The sequence below is a fragment of the Sturnus vulgaris genome, chromosome 10 (genome assembly GCF_052056855.1).
Source record: "Sturnus vulgaris isolate bStuVul1 chromosome 10, bStuVul1.hap1, whole genome shotgun sequence".
Classification (NCBI taxonomy): Eukaryota; Metazoa; Chordata; class Aves; order Passeriformes; family Sturnidae; genus Sturnus; species Sturnus vulgaris.
In genome coordinates this window covers 18,751,940-18,778,881 of record NC_142252.1, presented here as the reverse complement: position 1 = coordinate 18,778,881, position 26,942 = coordinate 18,751,940, and the positions used below count along the sequence as shown (strand labels likewise).

General features: G+C 41.6%; 2 protein-coding genes and 1 long non-coding RNA gene across 3 annotated transcripts; 2 read left to right on the top strand and 1 right to left on the bottom strand.

The window, feature by feature from the left end:
- Positions 1–1,208: 1,208 nt before the first annotated feature.
- Positions 1,209–11,237, top strand: LOC148222696 (uncharacterized). The gene is made up of 3 exons (XR_015805766.1): positions 1,209–1,307; positions 7,851–7,993; positions 10,852–11,237. It is a non-coding gene; the product is annotated as an uncharacterized LOC148222696 (long non-coding RNA).
- Positions 11,238–12,274: 1,037 nt separating this feature from the next.
- ACTL6A (actin like 6A) lies at positions 12,275–21,679 on the top strand. The gene is made up of 14 exons (XM_014871537.2): positions 12,275–12,354; positions 13,117–13,193; positions 13,382–13,556; positions 13,918–14,018; positions 15,264–15,361; positions 16,037–16,131; positions 16,391–16,497; positions 16,583–16,672; positions 16,859–16,920; positions 17,245–17,359; positions 17,701–17,781; positions 18,726–18,821; positions 19,837–19,923; positions 20,495–21,679. The coding sequence occupies exons 1-14, from the start codon at positions 12,330–12,332 to the stop codon at positions 20,573–20,575; spliced, it is 1,290 nt and encodes a 429-aa protein (XP_014727023.1). The 5' UTR covers positions 12,275–12,329; the 3' UTR covers positions 20,576–21,679.
- A 939-nt stretch (positions 21,680–22,618) lies between these two features.
- MRPL47 (mitochondrial ribosomal protein L47) lies at positions 22,619–26,897 on the bottom strand. Its single transcript, XM_014871538.2, has 7 exons — positions 26,623–26,897; positions 25,788–25,933; positions 25,177–25,237; positions 24,411–24,507; positions 23,691–23,821; positions 23,321–23,416; positions 22,619–22,896 (listed from the first exon to the last, which is right to left on the bottom strand). Exons 1-7 carry the CDS (start codon positions 26,865–26,867, stop codon positions 22,779–22,781), a joined length of 894 nt encoding a protein of 297 aa, XP_014727024.2. The 5' UTR covers positions 26,868–26,897; the 3' UTR covers positions 22,619–22,778.
- Positions 26,898–26,942: the final 45 nt, after the last annotated feature.

Below are 26,942 nucleotides of genomic sequence, written 5' to 3'. Positions count from 1 at the left end.
ACTTTAATATACTGGCAATTCTACAGAAAAACAATACAACCACCTCATCAATTGTCCCTCTCTCCCAGGAAGCCAACACACAAACAAGGAACTGGGCCAGAGTAATTCTAAGGGGGGTCATTTAAAACAACAAAAACCAAATGAAACCATCCCAAACCAACCACTTCAGTCACATCTGTCATAGTCCAGATTACATGTAAATACTTCATAGAAACTTCTGAGGTCATTAGGAACATCTGAACAGATTTTTCTTTTTTGCCTTCTTTCTCATGTATTATTTAGGTGCCCTTTCATGCAAAAGAAAAAAAATCTGGGCCCATTCTGTGAGGCAATGGCCACCACCAGCCTACACTACTGATCCCAGTGCCAGAAAAAAGGTTTGCAGCCTGAAGGCTCAATTTTCTCATTGTCCATGGGTGAGCAAAGAGTCACATGTTAGTCTGCAAGTGGTTATTCAACAGACAACACGTAAAAATAACAGGAGTTCAACATCTTCAGCATCCTATGGGACAGGACTCCTTTCTGGATTTTCAGTTCCCAGCTGATGTGGCCTAATATATACATACAGCACAATGAAGAGTATTCAGAACTTCCCATTTGCCTGAGAGGCAACCACACCTCATGCTCTGAAATCTGCATTACAACACTCTGTGGGTTTCTTATTTTTAATTAATTCTTCTGAAAATATTTTGAGGATGAGTGGATGTATAGGGTGATTGTAGTGCTCAGAGAGGCTGTGGGTTCATAATTACAAAGAGAATAGAATCCTGCCCTCCTGTATATGCAGTGCTACTAAGATTTCATTGCTCACATTAGGCAAAACCTCTCTAATTGCAAGGTCAGCTACACGTATAACAACAACTACAACAACAACAACAAAATAAAGTAATAATGCTCAATGCTTTGAATAAATCCAGACAGGACAGTTAATAAAATAGAAAAATCCTCACTTACCTCAACAGTTGTAAGCTGTTATTTCATACTCTGTAAACTTTCCCTCCCTGCTAACTAAACAAAAGTTCTGCAATCTCAATGCTAGAATAGCTCTCAAATACATACTGCAGAATACCAAAAAAGAGAAAGCCTATGTTGTCCTTACTAGCAGGCATCTCTCCAGGGATGATTGGTCATTACCCTGGCAACCCTCACAAATGGCAAATGACGTAAAGAGAGTGGGAAAAAAAAGCCACTGAGAGCAGAAAGCACTATATGCATTATAGATAGTTCTGGGAATCCATGCTCACATATGCATTAAATGGCTTCAGAGGAGCACAGGGACCTTCCATTTTGCAGAGCTGCCTGCTGAGGTGAATAAGAAACTTTCTAATTTTTTTCTTAATCAAAACATTGGGAGCATCTCTAAGTATTTAATTGAAGCAAAGTGGGGGTTGATTATTTTAATAATTCAGACAGTGGGTTTAATATATATTTTTTTCCAATTCTGTTAAAATTTCCCATTAAAATAGCTCACAGTTATATTCAGATAAGGGTGGATGTATTTTTTCATTATTCCTTTTCACCTTATTTGTTGCTACATAAAGTTACTTGTTCTTATATTTATTCCCTTTATGTCTCATACCCTCATTTTTCCCTAACAATTCATTTGTACAAATTGTACAAGATTTCCCATGTTTATGTCATTAAAAGCATTAGCAGTTTTATTTAGTGTTGCTGATAATTATGCCTAAAGAAGATGTAGCTCTAGCCAAACACCAGGGGACAAAATAAAAAGCATTCTGCTATTTTTGCACAAAATGATCACAGTGAATTTGATCATACTATGATCTGTCTGTCACAGAGCAAGATGAATTTGGGTGTGGTTACTTCTTCCACAACTAGATTTTAAAAAGCACAAGTAGGATAAAAAGGAAATCTGCTTTGAGATTGTTTAGCATCTGCACCACTCTACAGTTCAGTAAAACCGAAGGAATTCTGGGTACAAAACCCAAGAAAACCATCTTCCAGCCCTGCTTGCATGTGTTACCAATGACAATCCAGGATCAGGCATCCTTCTCCTTGCTCGTCTTTAGACCTCAGGATTTCTGGATTCCTAAATGCACAAAAAACAACTTTCCAAGAGCAGACTGGAGAGCATTAGCACTCAGATCATTTTATAACCTAAAGGAAAGGGCACAATTCTCTGAAATGAGAACTGAAGAATAAGCGAGGTGAGGTGGCTGCTCTAACCACTTAGCTATTATGTAAAAGTTGGATGGAAATGGCTCTACCATGACAACTGAGTTTCCTGTTGAACTGATGAAAACACATTAGATATATTTGAACTCTGCCCCACTCCAAACCTGAATTGAAATGGAAGTAAACAGCAGCTTCCACAAGGATATTTCTGTCCCTGGCTGCCTAAATTCAATTAGTTACAGCTTTATGGAGTAAAGGTTAGCACTCACTGAAATTCAGATTTTTATTATTTTCCAAATCTACAACTCCATTGCAATCAGGACGAAGGTGTTACACTTGTATCATGACAATTTTCCAAAAAGCCTGAATGAGCCTTTGAAAACGACTGCGTTTTATGGCCAAAGAAGTAGTGAACATCAAGGATATTCCATAATGCTCCATTAGGTGTACTTTATTTATTTGCTGAAGACAATTACATTTTAATTATTTAAACTCTGGCTACATCATTCTAGCAAATGTTCTGCTGGGTTGTAATTGACAAATATCTTGGTCTGAGCAAACTGAAATCTCAATATAACATTACCTCTGACATTACATCTTTTTCCTGACAGGACGACAAGGATTACTTTGTGTTTAGAAACCACAGAAAGCAAAGTTTTGCCATTTGTATATGGCCAATGAAAGCTTCATATTCCCATAAATCTTCTCCCTGATGGTCCAAATTTAAGCTTCCCATTTTTTTTACAATTACTCTTTGTAGAAATTTAGCTCCAACGACAAACTTTCCACCAATCTTCCATTCATTACAGAAACTAAACAAAACCCCTACCACTGGTGTTCCCAAAGTTGCTTTTGTAAGAACAAATGTGGTCTGTCATGGAAATATCTTCTGTGATATGTTAGTAGATATAAGATCAGAAGTACTGAAATATACAAAAACTTTGTGTGCTTTTGCAACAGAGATTTCACAGAGATTTCTGTGTTTTGTGGACTTAACAAAACCTTGATATTTTCAGATCATATCCAGGCCAACAAAGGTCAATTTGCCTGCGTCTGAGCACATGAGATTGACTCATGTGAATGTTCTGGGCAGCACAACAGGGACAAATCCAGTCAATGAGTGGGGAGATGGGGAAGACACTGGTGCAAAGCTGCAGTCAGGAAGCAAAGTTTTTAATGGAGTCTTAGGAAGAGGCACAAAGGAAAATAGGGTTGCCAGTCCTTAAAGGACCCTTTCTATACACTGGTGTAATTTGCCAACACATTAGCAAATTAAATTAAAAATTCATCAGTATGTTAAAAAAGACTGGAGACGGGAATCACTCAATAAGTAAATTATTACTGATTTTAAGTGATTCATCACGGAAAAGGATCAGCTCACACCAGCGAGTGGGAATTAAAAATTTTCAGCATTTTTCTGGCTCCACCATTTAAATGCTTGTGAAATGCATCCTGTTGCAGAATCCATTCACTTAACTAGGCCTGTAGTGACCTGGTATAAAGGACAATCACACCTTCTCCATGCTTTCCAAATTCTGTCTTTTCTTTTAGATGTGTCTACTCCAATCTGGTTTTCAGCTGTTAAAAAATGAGCTCAGGTTTTAGCAGACCTGATGTCCTTTATGCCACAGAGTTACAGAAAAAATCCCAAACCTATCAGATATATTATCTCTCCAAAAGCCCTTACACTGTCACCTCATGTAAACATCAAAGGGGAGAATGATGATTTTTGTCTCTCAGGCTATGGATATGATTCTGAACAACACCCTGTTGAGTAAGAACAATATATTCCTTTTTCCTTCTCTGTCCTTCTAGAGGAAGGACAGACGTGTGCCTCGCCAGATGATGCCAAACCCATTATTAGTGTCCTTGCACTTCTCCATTAGCAATATTGCAGCAAGACCAGCTGATGTCAAGGGTGTTCATGCTGAAAGATAACAACATTCCTTAGGAGGAGAAATTACAGCCTTTCAGCATTCTCTGGCTTTCCCACAATTTAGCTTTATCTGGGAACATCATCACAGTGAAATTCAGTGAGATAAACTAAGGAATAGAAAGTACTAACTTTCAGAAAATGCAAACATCTGAACAGGAACACAGTGCTGTAAAGCAGTATCCTTTATTACCCCATTTTAATCAAATCCATAGACACAGTCTGCATTTTAACACAGATGCATCCAAACACAGGAATTTGTTCTCTGACTCTGGATTTTCCCCAGTTCCTGCATTTGTCCTCCAGCACCTTAGTGACCCACACCTGCCTCTGCTGATGCTATAAACCCTGTGCTAAAATACTCCTGGGGGTGACAATCACTGTAATGGGGGATGCTGGGGCAAGAACACTGGAGCAGTTCTGACCAGAGGGGACAACAGCAAGTCCAATCATTCCAGTATACAACAGGGGGCAAGGTGCATGTGCAGGTGACACTGCAGAGTCTTTGCTGACTCACTCTCAGGGCTGCTGGTTCAGATTGACCATCAGCTACCCAGCCAACCAAACCACAGTCCTGAGAGGTGGCCTGGGATCCTCACAGCTTGGACTACAACTTGTAGTAAGCAGCAGATCTGAGGGGCCCAGGACTGGCTCTCCCTGTGCTGGCACTGCTGAGCCTGAAAGCACTCGTAGACATGTAGAGAAACCATGTGTGCAGCTTTGATTAAGGCAGATCTAAACAGGCCATTGAAAATAAGCAGCTTCTGGGAAATACAGCTTAAAAGGCCTGGCTTCCTCCAGTTGTTTTTCATGTTTAGATTCTTTGGTGTGTCCCAAAAAAGCAAAAATTTCTGATCAAAGCTTTTACTAGGATAAAGATACTCATGCAGGCTGTGTCCTACATGGATGATCTGTTGCCAGCTAATATAATACAGCTTATGCTGCAACCTTATCATCTGTGGAAACAATCAAAAAGGTAGCATGAGCCCAGTTTCCTAAAAACACTGATTTAAATATACCTTGCTTACATCAGTTCTCCCTACCGTAAGCATTTTCTATCAGTTTTCTATCTCTATTTTTCTAGATTGCGCAAAGAAATCAAGCAATTAATAAATACAAAATACCATGATTTTCATGGAGTGGTGCTTTTCTATGCTGTTTATGCCCTGTGAGAAAGAACATTCCTGACCATCCTGCTAGCCAGGATTCTCTATGCCACACCTAATTCTCATATACAGGAATAAATGAAGACCACCTACACATGTAAGCTGACATATCAGGACTCAAGGAAAATCCATCATCAGCAGATCTGATCAGGTTCTCCACTGTACCACATCTTTTTCTGATTACACTTGGAAACACTCATTCCTCTCCACTTCACTTGCATGGAAGATGTTTTGGGCTTGATGCACACAATTTTGCTGTACTGAAATAAAAGACACAGTGTCAGTGTGGTGAGAGAGAAGAACCAGTCTCCAAGATAATCATATAATCAGAAGAAAAAGGGATTACAAATGTGCATGTGATATATAAGTCAGAATTCTTACATTAGGTATAAAAAATGCCATGAACGTATCTGTTAAAGCAATTTCAAATAATCATCAAACAATAAACGCAAAGATCTTATATATACCATCCCAATACTTTTTAATGTGGAGCATAATACAGATGTGTGCTGATGCTGTAATTCAGCAGCTGACACTTTTGAACAGCTGTAGCAAAACTGCCCTACAATACAGATCTTTTGTGAATAAATATTCAGATAAAGCACTGCAATTCGAATCCTCACTCTATAAATGTAGCCGTGGAAAGGCGTTTTAGCCCTTTAAGTGCAGTGGAAATAAGATGCACAGCTACATGGTCATCTTTTACGACAGGAGGAAAGAGACAAGTTTATTCAGAAACACACTTGGCTTTATAGCATGACTGCAACTCCAAGAGTAGAGAAAAGGTGATTGGTTCAGAGAGAAGACACCCCATTCCCAGGGCCTGGTCACACACCACAACAGGTGTTCTATCTTTGTTATTAATTTCTTTTTATTTTGACCAAATTATCACTCTGGGAGAAATTCTCCCTAGCCTTGAGCTGGACCAGTTTATCGGCTGGGAACAGAGCTGAAAAGCTCCAGCCTGGAATATTTCTCAGGCTGTAATTTTCTTACTTTCTCAGTATGTGTCCCACATACAAATTGGTAATTCTTAATAGAAACAAACACTTTTCTTATCAGACTTCTTGCTGCAATGCAATTGCATTGCTCTATATGCTCATTTTGGATGACAGAGTACCTACTTGTCACAGTAATGACCTGAATGAATTCAAGAAAGAAGCAACAACCACTTTGCAAACATGCCCATCTAGCAGATACACTTTTGTTTTTCCTCACTACTGTTTAATAATTCCGTTTACAAATATATATATATATTTGGTGATACAGTAATACATAAATCTAAACCCCCAAGTCAATAGTTTGGTTTTTGAAGCCCAGCAGAAATAATGCTGCTCTCCTACAAGGCATAGAGCAATGCTGCTCTACAATACAAGGTTTTGTATTCCAAACCTTGCAGCACTATGTGGACTGCCAGTATCTCTGCCCCTGACTTGCCTGTGCCCTCTCCTGGTGGCAGAGCACACAGGACAGATGTGGTTACACCAAAACCTCCCCTGCACAACAAACATTTCCTGATGCCAAGTGCAAAGAAAGTAAAGTAAACTAGACAGATTCCAAGCCTGACGGTGTTCCAAAAAGGTCACAAAAGGTGTCACTAGGTGTGTAAGATCAGTGGTGAGCACACCCTTACAGCTCTGCTCCCCACACTGCCTCATTTCACCCACAGAGCCTGACAGAACGGGGCCTTGGGCTCTTTTCTCTCAGAGGAGGAGGCTCCCTTTTCGATTTGTCACCTCTGCACAGAGCCATGGTTCTGAGCTGCACGGCACCACAGTTCGAAAATGCTACTGAGGCAATCCAACACCTCCAGGAAAGCTGGCAATAGGGATTTGAACCTTGACAAGCTGCATCTGACCAGGAAGTAGATCAGTGCTCCATGCAACCTGCTCAGCTCTTGTAACCAAAGATTCCCAATGGCACGGTGGGAAGCGCAGGGGATCAATGCCCTCACTAATGGCAGGGCTCAGCTGACACAAAGATCTGCTGTTTGTCAGGCTAAGCTGGTTCCCAGCTGTAAGGAGCTTTGTTTCTGCAGATGAGAGGTACTGAGCCAGGTCAGGGTTGGCCCAGCTGCCAAGCGAATAAGCCCTGCAAGAATCCAAAGCGACTACAAACCAAGCACTAAGCCTGAAACAGTGAGTTCTGCCAGATCTGAGCCAAGTGAGACATATGTGCACAAGAGACTCATTTGAGAAGGGCAATACAGGCACACTTCAGCTCTGGCCAGGGCCAGCTCAGCCCAGAAGACCAATTACCTCAGAACCAGTTCCAGGGAAGTATTGCTGTACATTGCTGATCAAATCTGGCTCTGTGATTCCTTTACTCTGCCTGATCTAAATAATGAAATGGTCTGGAGGCCTCTAATTTGGTTTCCCAGGAACCACTTACAGTACAGAATTATAAAGCAGTTATGCTATTACATGGTTTTCCCCCCTATTCTCCCACATATCCTAGTCATTATTATTCCAGTCAGTCAGATGGAATCTCAGCATGCTCTCTGAAATCTAGTCAGGCACTAGTGAGGGAAAGTTGACTGTGTATTAATGGCAAGCACCATCACCTCTTCCTTCAGTCATGTTCTACAATAAGAGTGAGTCATGGGTCTTTTGCAGACACCAGCACCAAAAGAAGATTCTGGAACATACAGCCTGAGGACTGCCTTGCTGGAGTCACAGAGAGATTGCAGACACATCTCCTTTCCTCAGAATTTTCAACTGCCAAGACCAAACAGCCTCTCTGGTTATCCAGGTTTAAGGTGTGTCTGTCTTTAGTACATTTTATATGAAACAGAATTCAGTGCTTGGACTTCAAGTATGAGATAAGAACCTAAAAGTCATTGTGCCAATGTTGAGGCTCCTTAGTGAAGCGCAGCATTTAACTTCTGTTGTTGCTCATTTTCTGCAGAAGGAGAATGATAGCACATTAATACTCAGCATCCCTGTGAGGAAGGGAAGTATTTAAATTGACAAAGCACCCAAGTGCTTTAGCAAAGGAAGTGGAAAGCTGAGAGGTCATACAAAGTTCTTGAGTGAATAAGTAACTAATGATTATTTTGCTTTTTCATTGAGAGATGCTTTCCTAGTTCACATTAACATTTAAACCTCATCTGAAAATAGGAAAAATAAAACCTTTAACATGCATTTTGCAATCAAGAAACAAGGAGGAACGCAGACATGATGAATAAGCCATTGTCACAGCCAGTCTGCTGGCACTGCAGTCTGGGAGACTGGCTGGCAGTTGTATGGCACAGCTCAAAAGCAACAGGCCATCAGCCACCCCATGGGGAAGTGCAGCTTGTTGAGAAACAAAAAATCATTCTGTTCAGATTTGGCTTGACATGTACATTACTTTCTACATTGCTTCATGTTAACAAAAAGGTGAAGGCACTTGCTTGAAAAAATGAAGTCTTAAAAATCTCAAAGCAATTAGGAAACTTTTATTTCTCCAGATTATCACTGATGGGATTAATTTTTGGGTATGAGTTAGCATCATCATTTGATGTCTTGGTTCATGCCCCACTTTTAAATGATTTTTCTCTTTATTCCCATGGACAATTTATGCCAGTGTCTGCCTCTAGAGTTACTATATAATGTCACATACAGTAAATCAGTATGTGATACTCCCATGAAAAGCACATGATTTGTGCTACACCTGCAACCACAATTCCTGCCAAGATATTATGGCCATTTGCACCAATATGGGAACCTAGATAAAATACAGCTATTGTTCCTATCTACCTTGATTTTATATGAAACTAAGCAAAAATTATAAAAAGATCCCCAAGTATTTGAGTTCATTATGGAAAGTGGTAGCAAAAATACAGATTTCACCTGCTCCTATGCAAACATAGGATGATGTGCAGGAGTTCACTGAAATAATCTGAAATTCGCAACTCTGTAAGTCAGGCTGGACTCTGCTGAAAACAGATGCCTCGAGTCTATTTCTCTTGTGCATGGAACAGTGCAGGGTTATCCACCTGCTGCACAGCAAAGTCACTGCAGAACCTTGTCAAACCACAGCAACGACGTTCTGCACACTCTCCACTGATGTAAACACCTGGAACAGTACAAGTAAGACAAAAGCAGGACCTAGGGAGTTGTCAGTCTATATTTCCTTCCTCTTATACTCCTGACTTCTTGTTAATTGCATGGATTTGGCTTGGTTTCTTATGGCTATCAAATCCTGAGGGTTCTAGATACCAACATGATTTCCAGGGCATGTTCTTGTGTGGAAGAAATATTAAGGAAAACTAAAGGAGCAGAATGTTGTGTTAGTTTCTGGCTTGCAGATCAGTCACAAGCAGTTGTTGTACAGGGAGCTGGATCTGGCTTAAAGTGTCACCACATGAACACAAGCAATCATCACTGCAAAATAAAGTACAAGAAGGAGCAAAATTAAGAACCTCTGGCATGCTAACTCCAAATTTTCTGAACCACTTTTCCCATCTGCAACTAATTCCTCCTCCTCAAAGAACTCTGCCTTGAGTATTAGTGCCACATACTGGAAATCATGAAAACATACTGACTTGAAAATATTTCATAACACAAAATGAAGGTGCACTGGCTTTATGATGTATAGTTAATGAAGCAGCAGGATTTATCTTTCTAATGCTAGCATCTATGTGTTGTAGATGTACTAGACTATAAATTATAAAAGAATTTCTTAATTGCATGATAAAATTATGAAGTTTGCTTCTTAAAGAAACAGAGACTCAAATTGTGTGTCAAATTAAGTTCCTTGCCCTTGAGAGTTAGTAAATCAAGTCAGCTCCTTGTACTGTCATAATTGTGCTTTAAAAACCACACTCAAGTGGTTTGGAACTGCTGGATTTTTTTGGAAACTACTTTTCCTATGTTTTGACACCCTCCCCCTTAAAGGGGGATTGCTGCTCACCAGCCCAACGTTAGCTGCAGCATCTTGGGAGCTGCAGTACAAACACACATCTAGGCTGCTTTTCCTCTTCACCAGCATAAAGGTTGCTGAGATTTGTAGTGATTCATTCGATTCTCAACAGCTTTACCAAGTTTATTTATTCAGCTTCCAGAACAGAACTACTGGGCACCAAATGTCAGTTTTATCTCTCTTCTTACCTCCCTAATTAAATTCAGTGTAAGCAGGGAGGTATAACTTGAAACTTAAGTCACAAGTTAGGAAAAAACCTCAAAGTTTTGTAGGAAGTTCTGAACTCCCTATTCAAGGAAGACGAAGTGAGCTCACACCATTTTTCTTTTATGGTGAAAATATAATAAACACTTCTTTAATCATTTACATTCAAATAATTATTAAGATTGCTCATTATGCTATCCAAGCTTTATAGTAAAATGTAAATGTAATAAGTAAAATACTCGATTAAGCAGGCTAAACCTAATCACTTGAAGAGCCTTGCTACAGTATTACGAAAATAAGCTACATATCTTATGTAAACTTGAAAAAAACCACGGCTTCCCATCCCCTCCAAAAAACACACCTCCAGTAAAAATTCAAAAAGGTGAACACCAGGAACACTTGCCCTTTAAGCCAATTCCCTTGTCCTCCAGTTAAAATTTTAGTCTTCTCTAATGCTAACTGCTGGATAGGCCTCAGGTCTTTTTTTGTTTTCTTTAATTCCTACAGCTTTATAGTTACCCATCTCTGGCTGTTCTGGCTGAACACCAGGTTTGGCTGAGTGCTCTGACACCAAACAAGGCGATGTGAAATCCTAAGGAGAAGTTCAGCTGTAAAACTGGCAGCTGAACTGCCCAGCTCTGCAGACACACCAGCCTTGGGGACCACGGGCTCTGCCCCAAGCAAGAAAGGAACCACACGACGTGGGGCTATAATATAGGCTTCAAAAGCTTTTTATTCTCAGTGCAAGAGCCCAACAGAGCAGTGACAGCAGCAGGGGAATCACAGACTCAGTTAGGTTGGAAAAGATCTCTGAGATCATAGAGTCCAACCTGTGCCCTGCCCTGTTGCTGGTTGTCCAGAAGAGCCTGATCTCACCTGGACACAGCCTCCTGTCAGGTACCTGGGGAGGGCCCAGGAGCAGCGGCTCCTTTCCACAGTCCTGATGGTCTGGAGTCATCCTGCTCCTCATGTGGCAGAAAGCTCATCTTGGAGCCCTCAGGATTCACAAGCCACCTCTCCCCACTCCAGCAAACCCAGCAGCTTTCTCCATGTCCAGCTCTAGGCTCCTCAATGTAAGACGACATGGAAATCCTGGATCCAGTCCAGCGGAGGGCAACAAGGATGACTAAGGGACTGGAGTGTTTTATGAGGAAAGGGGATGGAGCTTCTTCAGCCGCGGGGAGAGGTGACCTCAACAATATCTGCAAGGAGGTGTCAGAGGATGGATCAGGCCCTTCTCGTGGTGCTGAGCAATAGAACAAGAGACAACGGGCAAAAACTGATGTACAGGAAGTTCCTGTTTTAATAGAGAGAACTTTCCTGTGCAATGACCGGTCACTAGAATGGACATAGAAGATGTGGAGTCACCCTTACTGGAGATACCCCAGAACCCTCTGGACGCAATCCTGTGCCACGTGCTCCGGGACGACCCTGCCGGCGCTAGGAAGTGCGACCAGAGGATCCACTGTGGTCCCTTCCCGCCTGAACCGTTCTGTGACCCCTCTCACGTTCTCCATCCCACCTGCCCCGCTCCTCTCACCCCCCGCATCCTCTGCCCTCACCCCGTCCCACCCCGTCCCGTCCCGTCCCGTCCCGTCCCGTCCCGTCCCGTCCCGTCCTGTCCCCTCCCGCCGCCGCCGCCGCCGCCGCCCCCCTCACACCGCCCCCCCGCCCTGCACTGCCTCGCCTGCCCGCCCTCCGCGTCCCACTTCAGGATTGGCTGTTCGCTGCAAGGCCCCGCCTCCCACCGGCCATGATTGGCCGGTTCTGCCCGCGCGGCGCTGCCATTGGCGGGCGGGCGACGGCGCTGCGGGTCGGGCCGCGCCGCGGGCGGGGAGCGTGGCCGGGGCGCTTTTGTTGCTGGGTCGGCGGCGAGAGGAGCGGGCGGGGAGCGCGAGGCCCACGGACACCGGGGCCGGCGGGGAGCGGGGCCGGGCGGCGCGGCGCGGGCACGGCGGACGGCGGGGCCGGGCCCAGCGGCAGCCATGAGCGGCGGCGTGTACGGGGGAGGTGAGTCCGGCGCCGCCCTCCCCTCCCCCGCCCCGCGAGGCGGCGCGTGCAGCCCCGGCGGGCGCTTCCCGCCTCCCTCAGCCCGGCCCGGCGCTGCCGCGGCCCCTCCGCGTCCCACGAGTGAGGAGGAGGAGGAGGAAGCGGCGGGCCTTGTTTATGTCCTTCGCGGCCCCGAGGTGCCTCCGCCGGGCACTGCTCGCGCCGCGGCCTTGGGCAGGATCCGCGGTACCGAGGTCCGGAGAAGGTCCCCGCACTTTGGGAGCCGGGTGTGGTTCCCCCGAGCCCCTCTGCACACCCCTGTTCATTTCCGACAGGTTTCCTTTAGGATGTGCACAGATCAGCGGGGATCGGGCCCGTAGAGATCGGAGCTTCATGCTCTGACCCCTTCCCTCACACAGTCACACAGTCCCACCTTCCTCATCCTCATCACCCCCGGGGGCTCTGGGCTCGCGTGCCTTCGTGTGACTGTTAACTTAGAACTTTTTGAAAGCTTTATCTTGCGATGCGTTTAGCTGCTACTACGTTTTCCCTCTTCTGCTCAAATTCTCCTTTATACACCAAACGGAGGGATTGCTGTGCCCCAGTTAAAGCCTGTCTGCAGTTTTCCTATAGCTCTCTGGTAGCGGGAGTTCCGAGAAGTTTCTCCTTGTTTTGTAAAAGATCCCTTGATTTGCTTCTCTGCCGGTAAAGCAGGCAGTGGGCAGAGAAAGGTCAGGGTTGCAGAAGAGCTTAATAACCATTCTTTATTAACAATCTTTTCAGATGAAGTTGGGGCTCTGGTTTTTGACATTGGCTCATACACAGTGAGAGCAGGCTATGCAGGCGAAGACTGCCCAAAGGTGAGAGAATCTGTTCCTCGGTGGAAATTCAAGATGAATTTATGCCTTAGGTCTTCTTTGAAAGTTACAACCCTTGTGAATACATTGTTCTGACTGTATTGTATAAAGAAACTTCTGATTTTATGAGAAAAACACCAACTTCCAAAACATTACTAATCCTTATGTACTGCTTGCCTCTTGCCTTGCAGGTTGATTTTCCAACAGCTATTGGTGTGGTGCTAGAAAGGGACAATGGCAGCACTCTGATGGAGATAGATGGTGACAAAGGCAAACAAGGGGGCCCGACTTACTACATAGACACTAATGCCCTGAGAGTTCCAAGGGAGAATATGGAAGCCATTTCACCTTTAAAAAATGGAATGAGTATGGTGCTCTGTCTTTTTCTACCTGATTTTAAAATAGTATTGCCAGGCTGCAGGAAGTCATAGTCGTGTTGACAGATGCTAGTACAGCAACAGGCAATAAGAACAGATTCCTGGTTTACAAGTTGCATGGAGATGTGGTTGGTTTTCACTGTTAGTGGACTTTTAGCGTGATTGTTGAAGTCGTGGTGGTTGTGGAGGAAAAGAATTCTGCAGAGCTGTTAGAGGAGATGTGTATCTGCTGAGGACAGCTTTTAACTGAAGAGCTCTATGCAAAAAAATAAATTGGAAAGCCTTTATGTGTTTATGAAATGGAACAAGACTTAGAAGTAATTAATCTGTTTGTCTCAATGTTGTTACAGTTGAAGATTGGGATAGTTTCCAGGCAATTTTGGATCACACTTACAAGATGCATATTAAATCTGAAGCAAGTTTGCATCCTGTCCTTATGTCTGAAGCACCAGTGAGTAAAAGCAGCTGTGCATTTTGATAAGTCTTTTTGCTGACTCTGCAAATATTAGTCCTGGATAAGTCTGACAATGGCTTGTAGGTGACAAGTGCTAAAACTTAGCTACAGAAATGACATCTTTAAAATACTTGGACAGGTTATGGAAAATGTCTAAAAAAACCCTCAATTTGAAAAAGTTTGTATGAGTTGTATTAGAAAGTATTTACAATATGCTATTGTTTTTCACTTTCTTAAAAGAAGCCAAAAGTTAAAAAAATAAATTTTACTGCCTAGAATAAAAAAAAAGATGTTTGGATGTCTTATACATTAAGTTACACTAAATAAATTTTTTTCAAAAATCTTGCTTCATTCAGCCTTACAAGTAATATTATGTGACACAGAATAATATTTATAATGGAGAAGTTTTAATTTTTCTGTCTTTGTGGTCCTGTATGGCAGCTGAAGTGGATGAATACAAATTTCTGGGAAAATCTGGACAAGGTTTCTATAATTTTAAAATGCTCAGCATTTGAAGGGCAGATCTTGAAGCCAGAGTAGAAAAGGCAGACATGCTATACACAAGTGCCTGTCTTTAATAAAACCTTATGAAAAGGATTTTCTTGAATTTCATTATTCCCTTGTGTTGAATCACAGCTTGTGGAGTGTGGATGAATTTGCAATGGCTGTTTGATGTTTGATGGCTCAGTGGGTGTCTGAATAGAGACATTCCCATTGACATTCTCCTTACTAACCTCATCTTACTTTGTTGTATTGGCTTGGAAAAAGCTTCACATTTCCAGTAACGTGTTGAGTATTTGAGATATATCATGGCTTAATCACAACTACGGTAGAACTGTAGAAAGATACTTTGGGAACTGGAAAGTCTGGATTTATTTTTCTTCCCACTGGGCAAGTTCCTTCATGTATCTTTCCCCTTGTAAAAGGCAGGGTGCTCGCTTTAGAGAGTTCTTTGGGAACCCGACACTGGAAGAGCTGTAGAAGTGTAAAGAAATCTATTGTAGCACAAAAGGTGTGTAGTACTTCAGTGTGATAGATAAGCATTGATGTATTATGTAGTATAAATGGAATGAAAACCATTCTAAAGAAGTAAATTACTAGAAATCTATTTCTGTAGAATTTTTGTATGATTTGAAACTATAGCTCCATTTTTTAATCACTTCTTTATTGTGTTAACAATCTATTAGTGTGCAAACACAGCTTCCTTTTGGTCACTCGTGGTTCGGATTTATTATTTTTTAGTGGAATACCAGGGCAAAGCGTGAAAAACTGACAGAACTGATGTTTGAACACTACAACATCCCGGCTTTCTTCTTGTGTAAAACTGCCGTTCTGACAGCGTATCCTTTGAAATGCTTCACTGCTTGGTTTTATTCCCCCTCCTCCGGGAAATGATGGTAAACTTTTTCGACGCAATTCCAAGTGTAGCAGCATGCATTGGTTTTTTCCATAAACATCCAGGGAGGAAGTAAACAAATTCAGTTTCTGAACTTTAAGGCATTAGAGATCATTTTTGAAGTTCTCCCAGTCTGACTCTGTCCTTGGGGTCTAAGTTTTTTTTTTTTTTATTTTCATTATGTTTTTTTTGCCGTTGTATGCTATGGCTAAGAATATTACAGACCTGAAATGGTGGTGTCCACACTATGAAATACCGTAATTAAAGCCTGAAGTTTTCATAGCCTTAAGAAGAATATTTGTAATTATTTTAAACTAATAATATGTTTCCAGCTTCAAGTCTAAATGAGTTGGATGTACTTAGAGTTTGCAGTGGCTATGAAGTCTCACCCTTGTACGAGCAAAGTTTGAGTTAGTTCACAGATGGAAGTTAAATGTTGCTCTCTCTAGGAGGTTGTGCACTTCACAGAAAGATGACATGCACTGGAAAATCAGAAATCCTTTTGTAGAGGCAAGGAGTAACATGTTGGAGTCCTCATTCCTAGTTATGATCTAATTTCATGGCAGCACTTTTTTTCTAATGTGAGAATTACAATGTTTTCCTTAATCATTTTGACTAGTTTTGCTAATGGACGATCTACAGGTCTCATCTTGGATAGTGGAGCAACACACACCACTGCTATTCCAGTGCATGATGGATATGTACTTCAGCAAGGTATAGACTTTCATGGATGACAGCACTGCAGTGTCAAGGTTGAGTTAGTGTGATTCCTGCTTGTACAGTTCTGTTACTGCTTTCACGTCTGGGTACCCTTAAAAACCTTTTACATCTGTTTACCCTTCCCCTTCCTTAAAAAGGAAAAAAGCCCTAATAGTGTTCACTGACAAATAGTTGGGAGAGTCTGTTCATGATTTGGATGCTTTCCAGGTTAGTTGTTTAGGTTTTTATTTTGGATCCCCTCTTTGCCTTCCAGGTATTGTAAAATCACCACTTGCAGGAGACTTTATCACTATGCAGTGCCGGGAACTGTTTCAGGAAATGAACATAGAGATAATTCCTCCATATATGATTGCTTCAAAGGTGGGAAAGTAACTTCATTTAGTAAGTGTTGTCTTGGGGAGAGGCTTAAATGTTTACCCAATGACTTTGTACCCTACAATCTCAGGAGGCAGTTCGTGAGGGGTCGCCAGCAAATTGGAAGAGAAAAGAGAAGTTGCCTCAGGTCACCAGGTCTTGGCACAACTACATGTGTAATGTAAGTAGGTCATTCCTCTTGCTCTCACCTCTTGTGAGTGTTCCATAAATAAGTTTTGTTTGCAAGTATATCAGTGTTTCCTCTTTAAGAACGAGAAAATCTTTGAAAAGTTAGTACCAATTCTGTAAGTTCTATAAAATTCAAGACTAAAATTCATATAAATTCATGTTATTTTTAACTCCACAGTGTGTCATTCAGGACTTCCAGGCATCTGTCCTCCAAGTATCAGATTCAACCTATGATGAACAGTATGTTACTTTATTCTTTCGTGTAAAATCAGTTACCATTTGTGCATGTGGTGCTCAGCCTGCTCATTGCTGTTGGCTGGTTTTGTTATGGAAGAAGGTTTTATCTAAAAATTGATGATTTACGAAAGTAGAAATACTACATATACCCAGGTGATAGTTTTTTGTTCAATATTCCAAGATGAGATCGTAATAAATATTATTGAAAGTGTAAGTCTTATGAATCACAGTATTCCCATTGGAACTGTAGCTTATAACACTGCTTAGATAACTTGACATCCTGTCTAGAGAGCACTTTAATGTGTTGCTTTCTGTCTGATGCCCCAGGGTGGCAGCACAGATGCCAACAGTTCATTACGAGTTCCCCAATGGCTACAACTGTGACTTCGGTGCTGAGCGTCTGAAAATTCCCGAGGGATTGTTTGACCCTTCCAATGTAAAGGTAAAACCTCAGTGATAGCTGTGATTGGAAGGCTCTGCATGACTAGGCTGTCACATGGCTTTCTTTTGTATAACGTTTTTAATTTCATGATTTGGATGTATTTGCACTGTGGGGTTCTCCTGGGGGTAGAATTTACCTATCTTGAATTAAGGCTGGGGAAGGGAAGGATGAAGTGTTCAAATTGGGTGGTGATGTGCTGACTGGAAAAATAGGGATCTTTTTGTTGCTTCCCTAACAAAATGCTCCATCTTGTAATACTTGTAAAATGCAATTCATTCAAGGCTTTTCTACGCCTTGCTCTCTTGAAGCAATGATGTGTAGATTGCTAATTTTCCCTGCAGGGTTTATCTGGTAACACGATGTTGGGTGTGAGCCACGTTGTCACAACAAGCGTTGGAATGTGTGATATAGATATCAGGCCGGTAAGTGTTAGTCAGCCAGGCAGTATTTTAAGGCATAGATATTTTTGTGCTGATAAATGTTTTTGGGACTAGAACAGCAACAGTGAAGAAATTTCCTAGGATATCCTAGGATAACGATAAATATGTTAGAATAATTCTGTAAGTATTATGTATTTGTATATAGGGATATGTACCATCAGTGTTTAGTCTTAAAACATGCTAAATCAGGATGTTTTACTTAGTGCTTCTACCCGTATTGAAAGATCTGATGTACAGATTTTGTGGCTGGCACTGCATAATTTGGATTGGACTGGCTTCAGATAAGCATTTATGTTCATAACTTTGAGTGTTACCTTCAGATTTTTAGGCATCATTATATTTAGAGCATACATGGAATTTATAAAAAGTAGAAGAAAGAGAAGAAGTTCTAAAGGAAAACATTATTTTTAAAATTAATGTGCTATCTTTCTCCGGTGTCAGTTTGATACAGATTGTTTGAGAGATCTTTCAAAATTTTTTTCTGTTAACCAGTGTGCGAGGAGGGCTTAGTGGGCTGGGCCCTGGTGTGTGTTCCCCAACTGCAGCAATAGTGGGATAGAAATCTGCTGCAGTGCTGTGGGGTTTTCTTTTGAGGTTGCATTCAGCTGTAAAAACCCAACAATTTGGATACAGGGGAGATCTGCAACTTGAGGGCTCTCCATAGTAGAAATTGTTCATGGAATCATATAGAACATATGGCTTCTGCCTTTCTTTTATAGTTTAATATCAAGCTGCCTTGCAATATTTTTAAGTGATTAAATAATTAATTGAATTGGGAGAGGTAATACTGTTGGCATCAAGTGATGTATTATTGCTGTTGACTATACATACTCATGCCACCCCTCTCTATTGTGAGAAAGAGCTGTTTTCAGAATGATTTCTGAGGTAAAGTTCTAGGTTTGTTTTTTTTTTTTTCCTCTTTTTAGGGTCTCTATGGCAGTGTGATTGTAGCAGGAGGAAACACTCTAATACAGAGTTTCACAGACAGATTGAACAGGGAGCTGTCTCAGAAAACCCCACCGGTAAAGCAACTCATTCCATTGCTGTATTGAGTACTTAACATTTTACTTTTCTGCCACATAAGTATACAAGGATATTGTGTGTACTGTGCTTTCACTTTCTTAGGAACCTGACAGCTGAATAGATTTCTGCGGGGTTAAGAAATCTTCCTCTCTAAAGAAAATAAAGAATTCTTGAAGAGTTTTATACAGAATAAATTCCAATATTCCTTGAATATTTTACTGTTCTACTGCTCCACTCTTGCTTTCAGATTGTGATTCTAAATTCTGTAATTGACCCCAAGCAAGAGCCAGTATTTCTCTCATTTGAAGTATTGCTGACTGACTTGAGGCACAGTCATTCTGCCTGAGGTCACTTCATTTTGGAAATTGTTTTTTCTTGATTCTGCAGACAACCTAAATCACCAGATTTTGTCTATGAGTAATAACATATTTACATATTTTTAATCACTTGATGTCGAAGAAAATATTGATACCTTGCATCTGAGAGTAGATATAGATTATGATATTTCTTGAATTTTAGTATTCAAGCAAAAATGTGACAACTCTAAATGATGAATGTTAGGAGAAACTGAGAAATGTATTCACTGCTTATAATAGCTGAGGAGGAGCCCAATGAAATTCAAAGATTTTATTGCTATAAGGCATTTTGAAATGAAAAAGGAATGAATGGGTCAAAAAAAGACTATATGACTTAAGTCTAGCAACATAAGTAATTTTAGTCCCAGTGCAGTATTGGAGATGACACTGCACACTGTGATATTACTGCTCTCCACCTGCCCCATTCCTTGCCTTTACCATTTGCCGTTGGGAGACAAGGTAAAAACCACATTTCCTGTTCCACTGTGGTTGAATTGTAAATGCAGGGCAGATGAGCAGTATTGCAGGGGTACTAAAATGAACCTTTTTCAGCTGCATATTGGTACAGACACCAGGTTCCTTGTGCTGTTTGTCCCTGAAGGTCACAGTTACAGCTTACAGGTTGTGTGACGTTTGGTTTGGCTCCTTTTCTGTGCAGAGCATGCGCCTGAAGCTGATAGCCAACAACACCACTGTGGAGCGGAGGTTCAGCTCGTGGATTGGGGGCTCCATTCTGGCTTCTTTGGTTAGTAAACCTGTGCTGAACAGCACTGCCACCCAGAAATCTGATTCCCCAGAAGTATGCATTGCAGTGCTACATAATCATAATCTTGGCTAGCCTCATGGTTAGGGGAAGAGAATCTGTTTCAAAAAGAGGTGTGAGCATTTCCAGTGGCAACATATCCTGCCATGTTCTCCCATTTTTAATGGCAAGGTGTGCAACCTTGAAATACCTGAAATACATGCACTTTATATCTAGTAGACCATGAAAGTAGCAAACCTGTTTCTGCATCATATTGCTGAGGTTAATTCTACAAGTTACCGAGCACTCAAACGGTTTGTGGGGATTAATTTATTATCCTGGCAAAGGGAGACTGGAATCAGAATTTGGTGCTGCACTTCCTGTCTTGAGTTTAATCCCTCAGCAATAAAACTCGAGGAAGAGACAGTTAAGCAGGTCAAGTCCTAATACTTCATTTAATGTAAGGACTTGCTTGTCTTCCCTCCTGGGAAAAGCTAATCATGTTTCAATTAACCATCATTTGTGTTCTGATATTTTTTCATTGTGTGTTGCTTTTGTTTCTTTATTTTTGTAGGGTACTTTCCAGCAGATGTGGATTTCTAAACAAGAATATGAAGAAGGAGGGAAACAGTGTGTAGAAAGAAAATGTCCTTAGACCTCTTTACTGTGAAAACTGCTGCCTGCTCGGTGCTCCTTCTGTTTTATAGCTTTAGCATACTCAGGAATGGGATGGACTTTTTTGTAGAAAGTTTATATTGGGTTTTTTGCATAATTCAAGCTCCATTTTAACAAACCTTAGAAATTTTGAGAGACCTAATTGGTACTATAATAGAAAAAGGATGTTTACGTCCCTTGTAAAGCAATAATTCATGTAACAAGCATTTTATAATTTTGTATAAATGTCTATTTTCTCTAGTATCTTTTCCTGGGAACAGCTTTACAGGTTAGCTAATAGATAGAGGCAAATGCCTGTGCTTATTTATTAATTATTTCTTGTCTAATTTCTTGTCTACTTTCACATACTAGTCTTCCTTGCTGGTACTTTGGCCTTAAATTGCTCTTATTTTTCTCTTAAAAAATAAAATTTGGTCTTTTATATTTGAGCAAGCTTGTGAGTACTTGCAGAGAAAGTTACTCTGCTGTTTTAAGTCTGTATTCAGTGATCTATTTTAGTGTAAACTTTTACTGTCTCACAGAAGTGTTACATTCCATGGAGTGAATGTTATATTAAGCACTGGTTTGCTAATTTTTTTATTACGGAGCAGTTTCATTTCAGTAAGCAAAACAATGCTTTCCACCTGATATCTAAGAATGTATTTAATGCCTTTGTGATGTTGGTGAGAAGCAAAACCTGTTGGAGACAGGGAAATTGAGACAAAGAATTGCCTCTCCAAGACTGGGAGCAGAGTCAGAAGCTTTCAGTGCTGGCTTGACCCTGCTGCAGGGAGCTGTAAGTGCTGTGTGCTCATGGCTGGTGTGGCTCCCCCTGTGCCTCCCAGCAGGGTCTGTAAGTGCCTGTGTTTGCAGGGGGAAGGTGCACTCAGGGTCACAGGAATGGGGATGACTTTTTTTTTCAGCAGGAATTGGCTGTCAAAATGCAGCTCAATGTTGCTTTTAAGCTTAATCTACAATGATGTGATGGTCTGTTTTGGGACACAATGAAGTTTTGCTCCTTATCTCAAAAGCTGTGGAAAACCAAATAGCATTTAACTGATCTAAAAAAAATAAAACAGTACTGCTACATTTTTGTATCCTAAAAGATCTTGTGGGTAAATAATTATGAGGCCTCTATTTGAAAAGTTTCACATTACCTCCAAATAATAAAGTAATTTATCAAACCAATCTGCTTTTGTCTTACCATGAGAATCGTGAGTTGCTCTTTAGACAAAGTTGCTTGATCAGATTTTCAAAGCTATTGACAAACCATTTCTCTTGCAAAATGAGGCAAACTGCAAAGCTGTACTAAGTGCTCCAAGCTACCAGCTCTTGTCATTGTGGAAGAAAAGGACTCAGTCCAGTTTCCACTCAAGTGTTCCCTTGCAATGTTTTGCCAAATTATACTGCTGAGCACATTTGCTTCCTGAAAGACTGGTATTGTGACTTAAATCTACATCTCTAGACCACCACATGCACAGGTTAAAAGCTTTCAGGAAGTGAAAGGTGAAGGTGTTTCCCTCAGCTGAGAGCAACAGCCTACTTCAATTTCAAAGAAGACTTGTAGTCTTCTTCCAAACATTGTTCAAGAGTTTGAATTTGTCATATGCAGAACAACTGTATTAGAAGTTCCCATGCTGAGTATTTCATACTTTCTAAGAAGTCAGACTTAAAGTAGTAGAAAAAATTCCACATAGCAGACCAAAGAGCCCATTTACCAGTGCATTGATGCAGAAAGCAAATACACCTTCCATACCTTACCTGTAACTCGGGAAAAGATTCAGAAAAATGTATCAGAAAAATATGATCAGGAAAAAGGCTCATAGGTGATCTTCAGATGCTTTCATGTTTCTGTCTGGTTTTAATGCACATTTGCAAAGCTAAACCAGGTAAATACTACCCCTACACTTGTTACTGTCAGCTGGCACTCCGTGGCTGCTCTTCACTGTTCCTAATGCATGTCTCACCCTTGTAACAGCTGGCTAGCACAACATTTATTCCTGGAAATGTGTGAAATTACATCATTTGAGTTAGGCACCCAAGCTGCTTTTTAATTCCAGATCACAAGTTTAATTAAAGTCAAATGGGGTATTAAAAAAAAAAGAAAAAGATGGAGACTCTCTGGAATGCTCAGTGGAGTTTGTGGTTCCAGAACATGATTCATGTTCCACAGACACTCGACCTTGCAGTGCTCTTCCAGCGTGTTACTGGCTCTGGGATTTCACGGCAACGTCAGGGAACTTCCTTTCCAAGACCTTCTGCCTTGTTCTCTCCAGGCTTTGCTGCCTTGCCCTTTTCCGTAAGGATTTTTCAAGTCTGAGTCTGAAACACAGAAGTGGTGTGGTTCATTTCCAGCCAGCTTGTGACTACTCTAATGAGCTCCCCCCCAGTCAGATAGAGGCTCTCAGTGATTAACAACTTCAGTATTAATTTGCTTTTGATAAGTAAAAAAGCCTGCAAAGTAGTATTTTTACTCTGCTTCTGAATTCTACAGAAGTTCAGCCTCTGGGAGTATTTTTGATAGTCTGCATTTGAAATTACATGTACAGTGCTACTGCATAACCATGTACCTTAGTAACTAAGGTGGGAACAGAAAAAAATAAACAGAGCAAGCTATAATTTTAAAAAGCCTAATTTTCAGTCTAGTAGCTGAAAAGCAAAAGATCACAGCTATTTTTTTCCTTTTAAAGTGGAATAAACACAAACAGATCAGAAATAACTTTCAATGCCAAAATAATCTTTTTACCTGATGAATTGATTCACATGAGGTAGGTAATAGAATCTCTTCTTTTTGTGTTTTTTGTTCAAGTGCCATGGTATTGGCCATTCCTTGTAACTGTACCTGTTGGAGACAGATAAAAATGATTACAGAATGTATACACTGTATTTAATTGTCGGATTTTACCAGTTACTCTTAGTTTCAAGTAGTGATAAAGTGGTCTGGGAGATGGCAGAATTTGTATGTGGGTATTTATTTCCAGCTCTTGCTAGCTTGGTTTGTAACTGTCCCGTGTTCTGTACAGTCTATGCATCCTTCCTTAATTAGACAAGGATTTTCTGGGAGAGAGACACACCACAAGCAAAATGCACACATTAAAAAAGAAGGTTTTCCATACCAGAAGGTGCGTCCCAAGAAGTCGTGTCTCCACTCGCCGGGGACTGGCTTTTCATGGCCCGTTTGTAAAAGCCTCAAAGCAATTTCTCTTTCTCTGACAACCAAGTCTATATTTTTCATAGACGTTTCTACCTGGAAATGGTGAAAAGTTTCAGGATGCACCAACAAAAAACAATGCTGAAAATTTAAAAGATCTCAAAGACTTAAGACAAAATTTAAAGGGAAACAAAGGTAAAACATGCTGATCATGAGTTTGATCGTGAGTTGTCTCTCAGCAGGGCCTATATACTAGAATAGTAAGGAACGGGTGCCTCAAAAACCTAATTTGAGAGCAGCACAGATATGAAATAACTGACAGTCTGATATTTGATTAAAGACCAGCTGAGTAATGCATAAATCCAGATCCAATTCTGATACAGAAGTATAGGAAGCTCTGAGGCAGGGGTCAGAAGGAAGCTGGAGAAGCAAACAGAAACCATTTGCTTATGGTTTGTAGTGGCTGTTGGTTATTTTAGTTTTCATTGGAGTCTGGTCACAGCCCCAGTAATGCCCACTGGAGAATGAGAAAATTCCTTGACCAAAATATGACTTTAACAGTTAGTGCAAAAGCTAAAATCAGGGAAATAATTTTTTTAAAAGGTCTTTAACAAGTTTACAAACACTTGATCTTTCAACAATCTTACTTAAGAGTTCTAGTTTTTATGTAGTACGAAAAAGTTACCTTTTCTAAGCGTTCTGGGCTTGGCATAGGCTTGCGCTGTCGTTTGGATTCTTGCTCTAAAGTTAAGAGCATGTTCTTTTCTTTCAGCAAGACATACCTAGAGAAGAAAGCACAGTAATTCAAAAATAACTTCAGCTAAGCAGTTATTCACTTACTACCTGTAATCCCAAATCCGGCTGGCTTCAAATAAACAAAAGAGAAGAATGAGTTAGACAGTTTTGCTTAGTCTGGAATAAAGAGGGCTTAGGAGGGAAGAGTTTAACTCTAAGTTGTCTTTCACTACCTGGACAGAGCCAGATTCAGAGCCAGATTCTCCTTACACGTACACGGGAAAAGAACAAGACAAAGTGAGGAAAAAGCTGTTCAGAGCAATCATTAAGTTCAGTCTAAAGTGGCAACGCAACCTCCAGCTTCAGAAACTTAGAAAAATCAGAATAAATGCAAACCTGAGCACCTTGATGGAATAAGTGCCCACCCCACCAGAAAGCAGTGACAGCCAAATCTGTTGAGCTCAAACAACCCCCAGAGGTTTGTATCAAACCTGAGCCCTCTGAATAAGATACAAGTGGTCCCACAGCCACCTGCAGTGCAGCTTCTGTGTTCTGAGCAGGGCCAGGACCAGGGCTGTCCAAGCCCAAAACTGGCTGGAGCCTGCAGAGCTCTGTGCCAGACTAAAGTTCCTGGATCTTAAGTTCACCAGCCACATTTTATTAAAAAGTGCAGAGCTTCTGAAAGAAGAGAAGTTTCTTCACTAAAACTTACTTACCAAAGTTTGTGTAAGTCTTCACTACTCTTGCCCCTTAGCTGCTTTATATTCCATGAATCCCCTGTGAAAGATAAAAACACCATTAATTTAACGGAACAAAGTTGTCTATTCTGGAATAAAAGTGTTTCTACTAGGCTCAGCTGACACAACAGTATAAAGACCACTTTTAAAGTACTACTGCTTGGACAGCCATCCTTGAAGATATTCAGCTTCACTTTTAAAACACAATACAGAAAGGCAATTACGCATAGTGTTTGTAAAAGGCTGGGAATATGGAAGGCTGTCAGATGAATCTTTACACTGAACTAGTTTTCTTTCATGGTACTTATATTTCATCAAAGCACATCTCTTCTGTGATACACTCTCACTTCAGAGCAAAGCAGAGGATTTACAGCAAAACGTTTAGGTGCACAACTGCTACTTGTTTTCATGAACATTGAATATACACAGCAAAAATGAAGAGACATAAAGATGCACAAGTGCATGCATATACATATACATAGAAAAATAAGTTTTATGTATCTATGAATGCTCCCTATGATGCAAAAAAAAAAAACCCAGGTCAGATTTCTGCTCAAAGATCCCTATCAGAAATGCTAAATACAACTCACCAGACTTTACACTTTTTTCCCCCCAGTTTCTTGGATCATCAAAAAACTCCTCCAGACCTCTCCGAGATACAGTTGAGTGCAGGAACTTCACCTGATGGAGTGTCTCAATTTTTGGTAGGTTCTTGTGGTACAGATTCAGTGTCATCCTGCATAAAAGTTAGAAGAAAAACTACGTACGATAAGACAAGTAATATTCTGCTAAATGAGAATGTTTGTTTCATTCACAAAGGCACAGGTCCTACAGATGGACAATGGCCTGCGGGGAAAAAGCAGGGGTTTAGTTAGTCACAAAAACGTCCTTTTGCTGTTTTCTCCTCCCCCTCATGTAATCTAATTATCAATTTTCTATACTTAGAGATAAATAGAAATTAAAAACTAAAGAATAAATTTGAGCTATGCTGTACAAAAGTACAGAATCACAGAACTTTTAGCATCGGAAAGGACCTTTGGAGATCGTCCAGTCCAACATTCCTGCCAAAGCAGGGTCAGCTGGAAAAGGTGACATGGAAACGCATCCAGGTGGGTTTGGGGTGTCTCCAGAGGGAGAATCCACGGCGTCCCCGTGGCCTGGGGGCGAAAGCTGTGGGCACACGGGAAAACCCCACCCATGCTGGAAGTACCAGCACCATGACTGCAGGATTCTACAGGCACAGGGAACCGCTCCGTACTGCCCTTACACGATGCCTGCAGCCACGCACCACCCTGCAGGCAGGGACAGGACACACGGACACCGGGACACAGGGACACGCGCCTCCCGCCAAAGGCTCTCCTTCCTCCCGGGAACCGTGGCCGCCCCTCCGTGCCTGAGGCCCAGTCCCCACAGCGCAGTGCGTACCCGGGCAGTGCCGGCCGAGCCCGCGGCAGCCGGAGCGCGGTCGTGAGACTCCGGCCTAGCGCGGCCATAGCCGCGGCTGCCGCCATCACCCCGCGCCCTCCCACAGCGTCGGGGGCACGGGGAGGGAGCTGCCCTTTTCCAAGATGGCGCCTGCCCGGCCTCACCCCGCGGTCTCCCGCGGTACATGGAGCACAGGGAAGGCTCTGCCCTTTTCCAAGATGGCGCCTGCAAGGCTTCACCCCCATGCCCTTCCTTTGCGCCGGGGCCACCGGGAAGGCTTTGCCCTTTCCCAAGATGGCGGCCGCCGGCTTCACCCCACG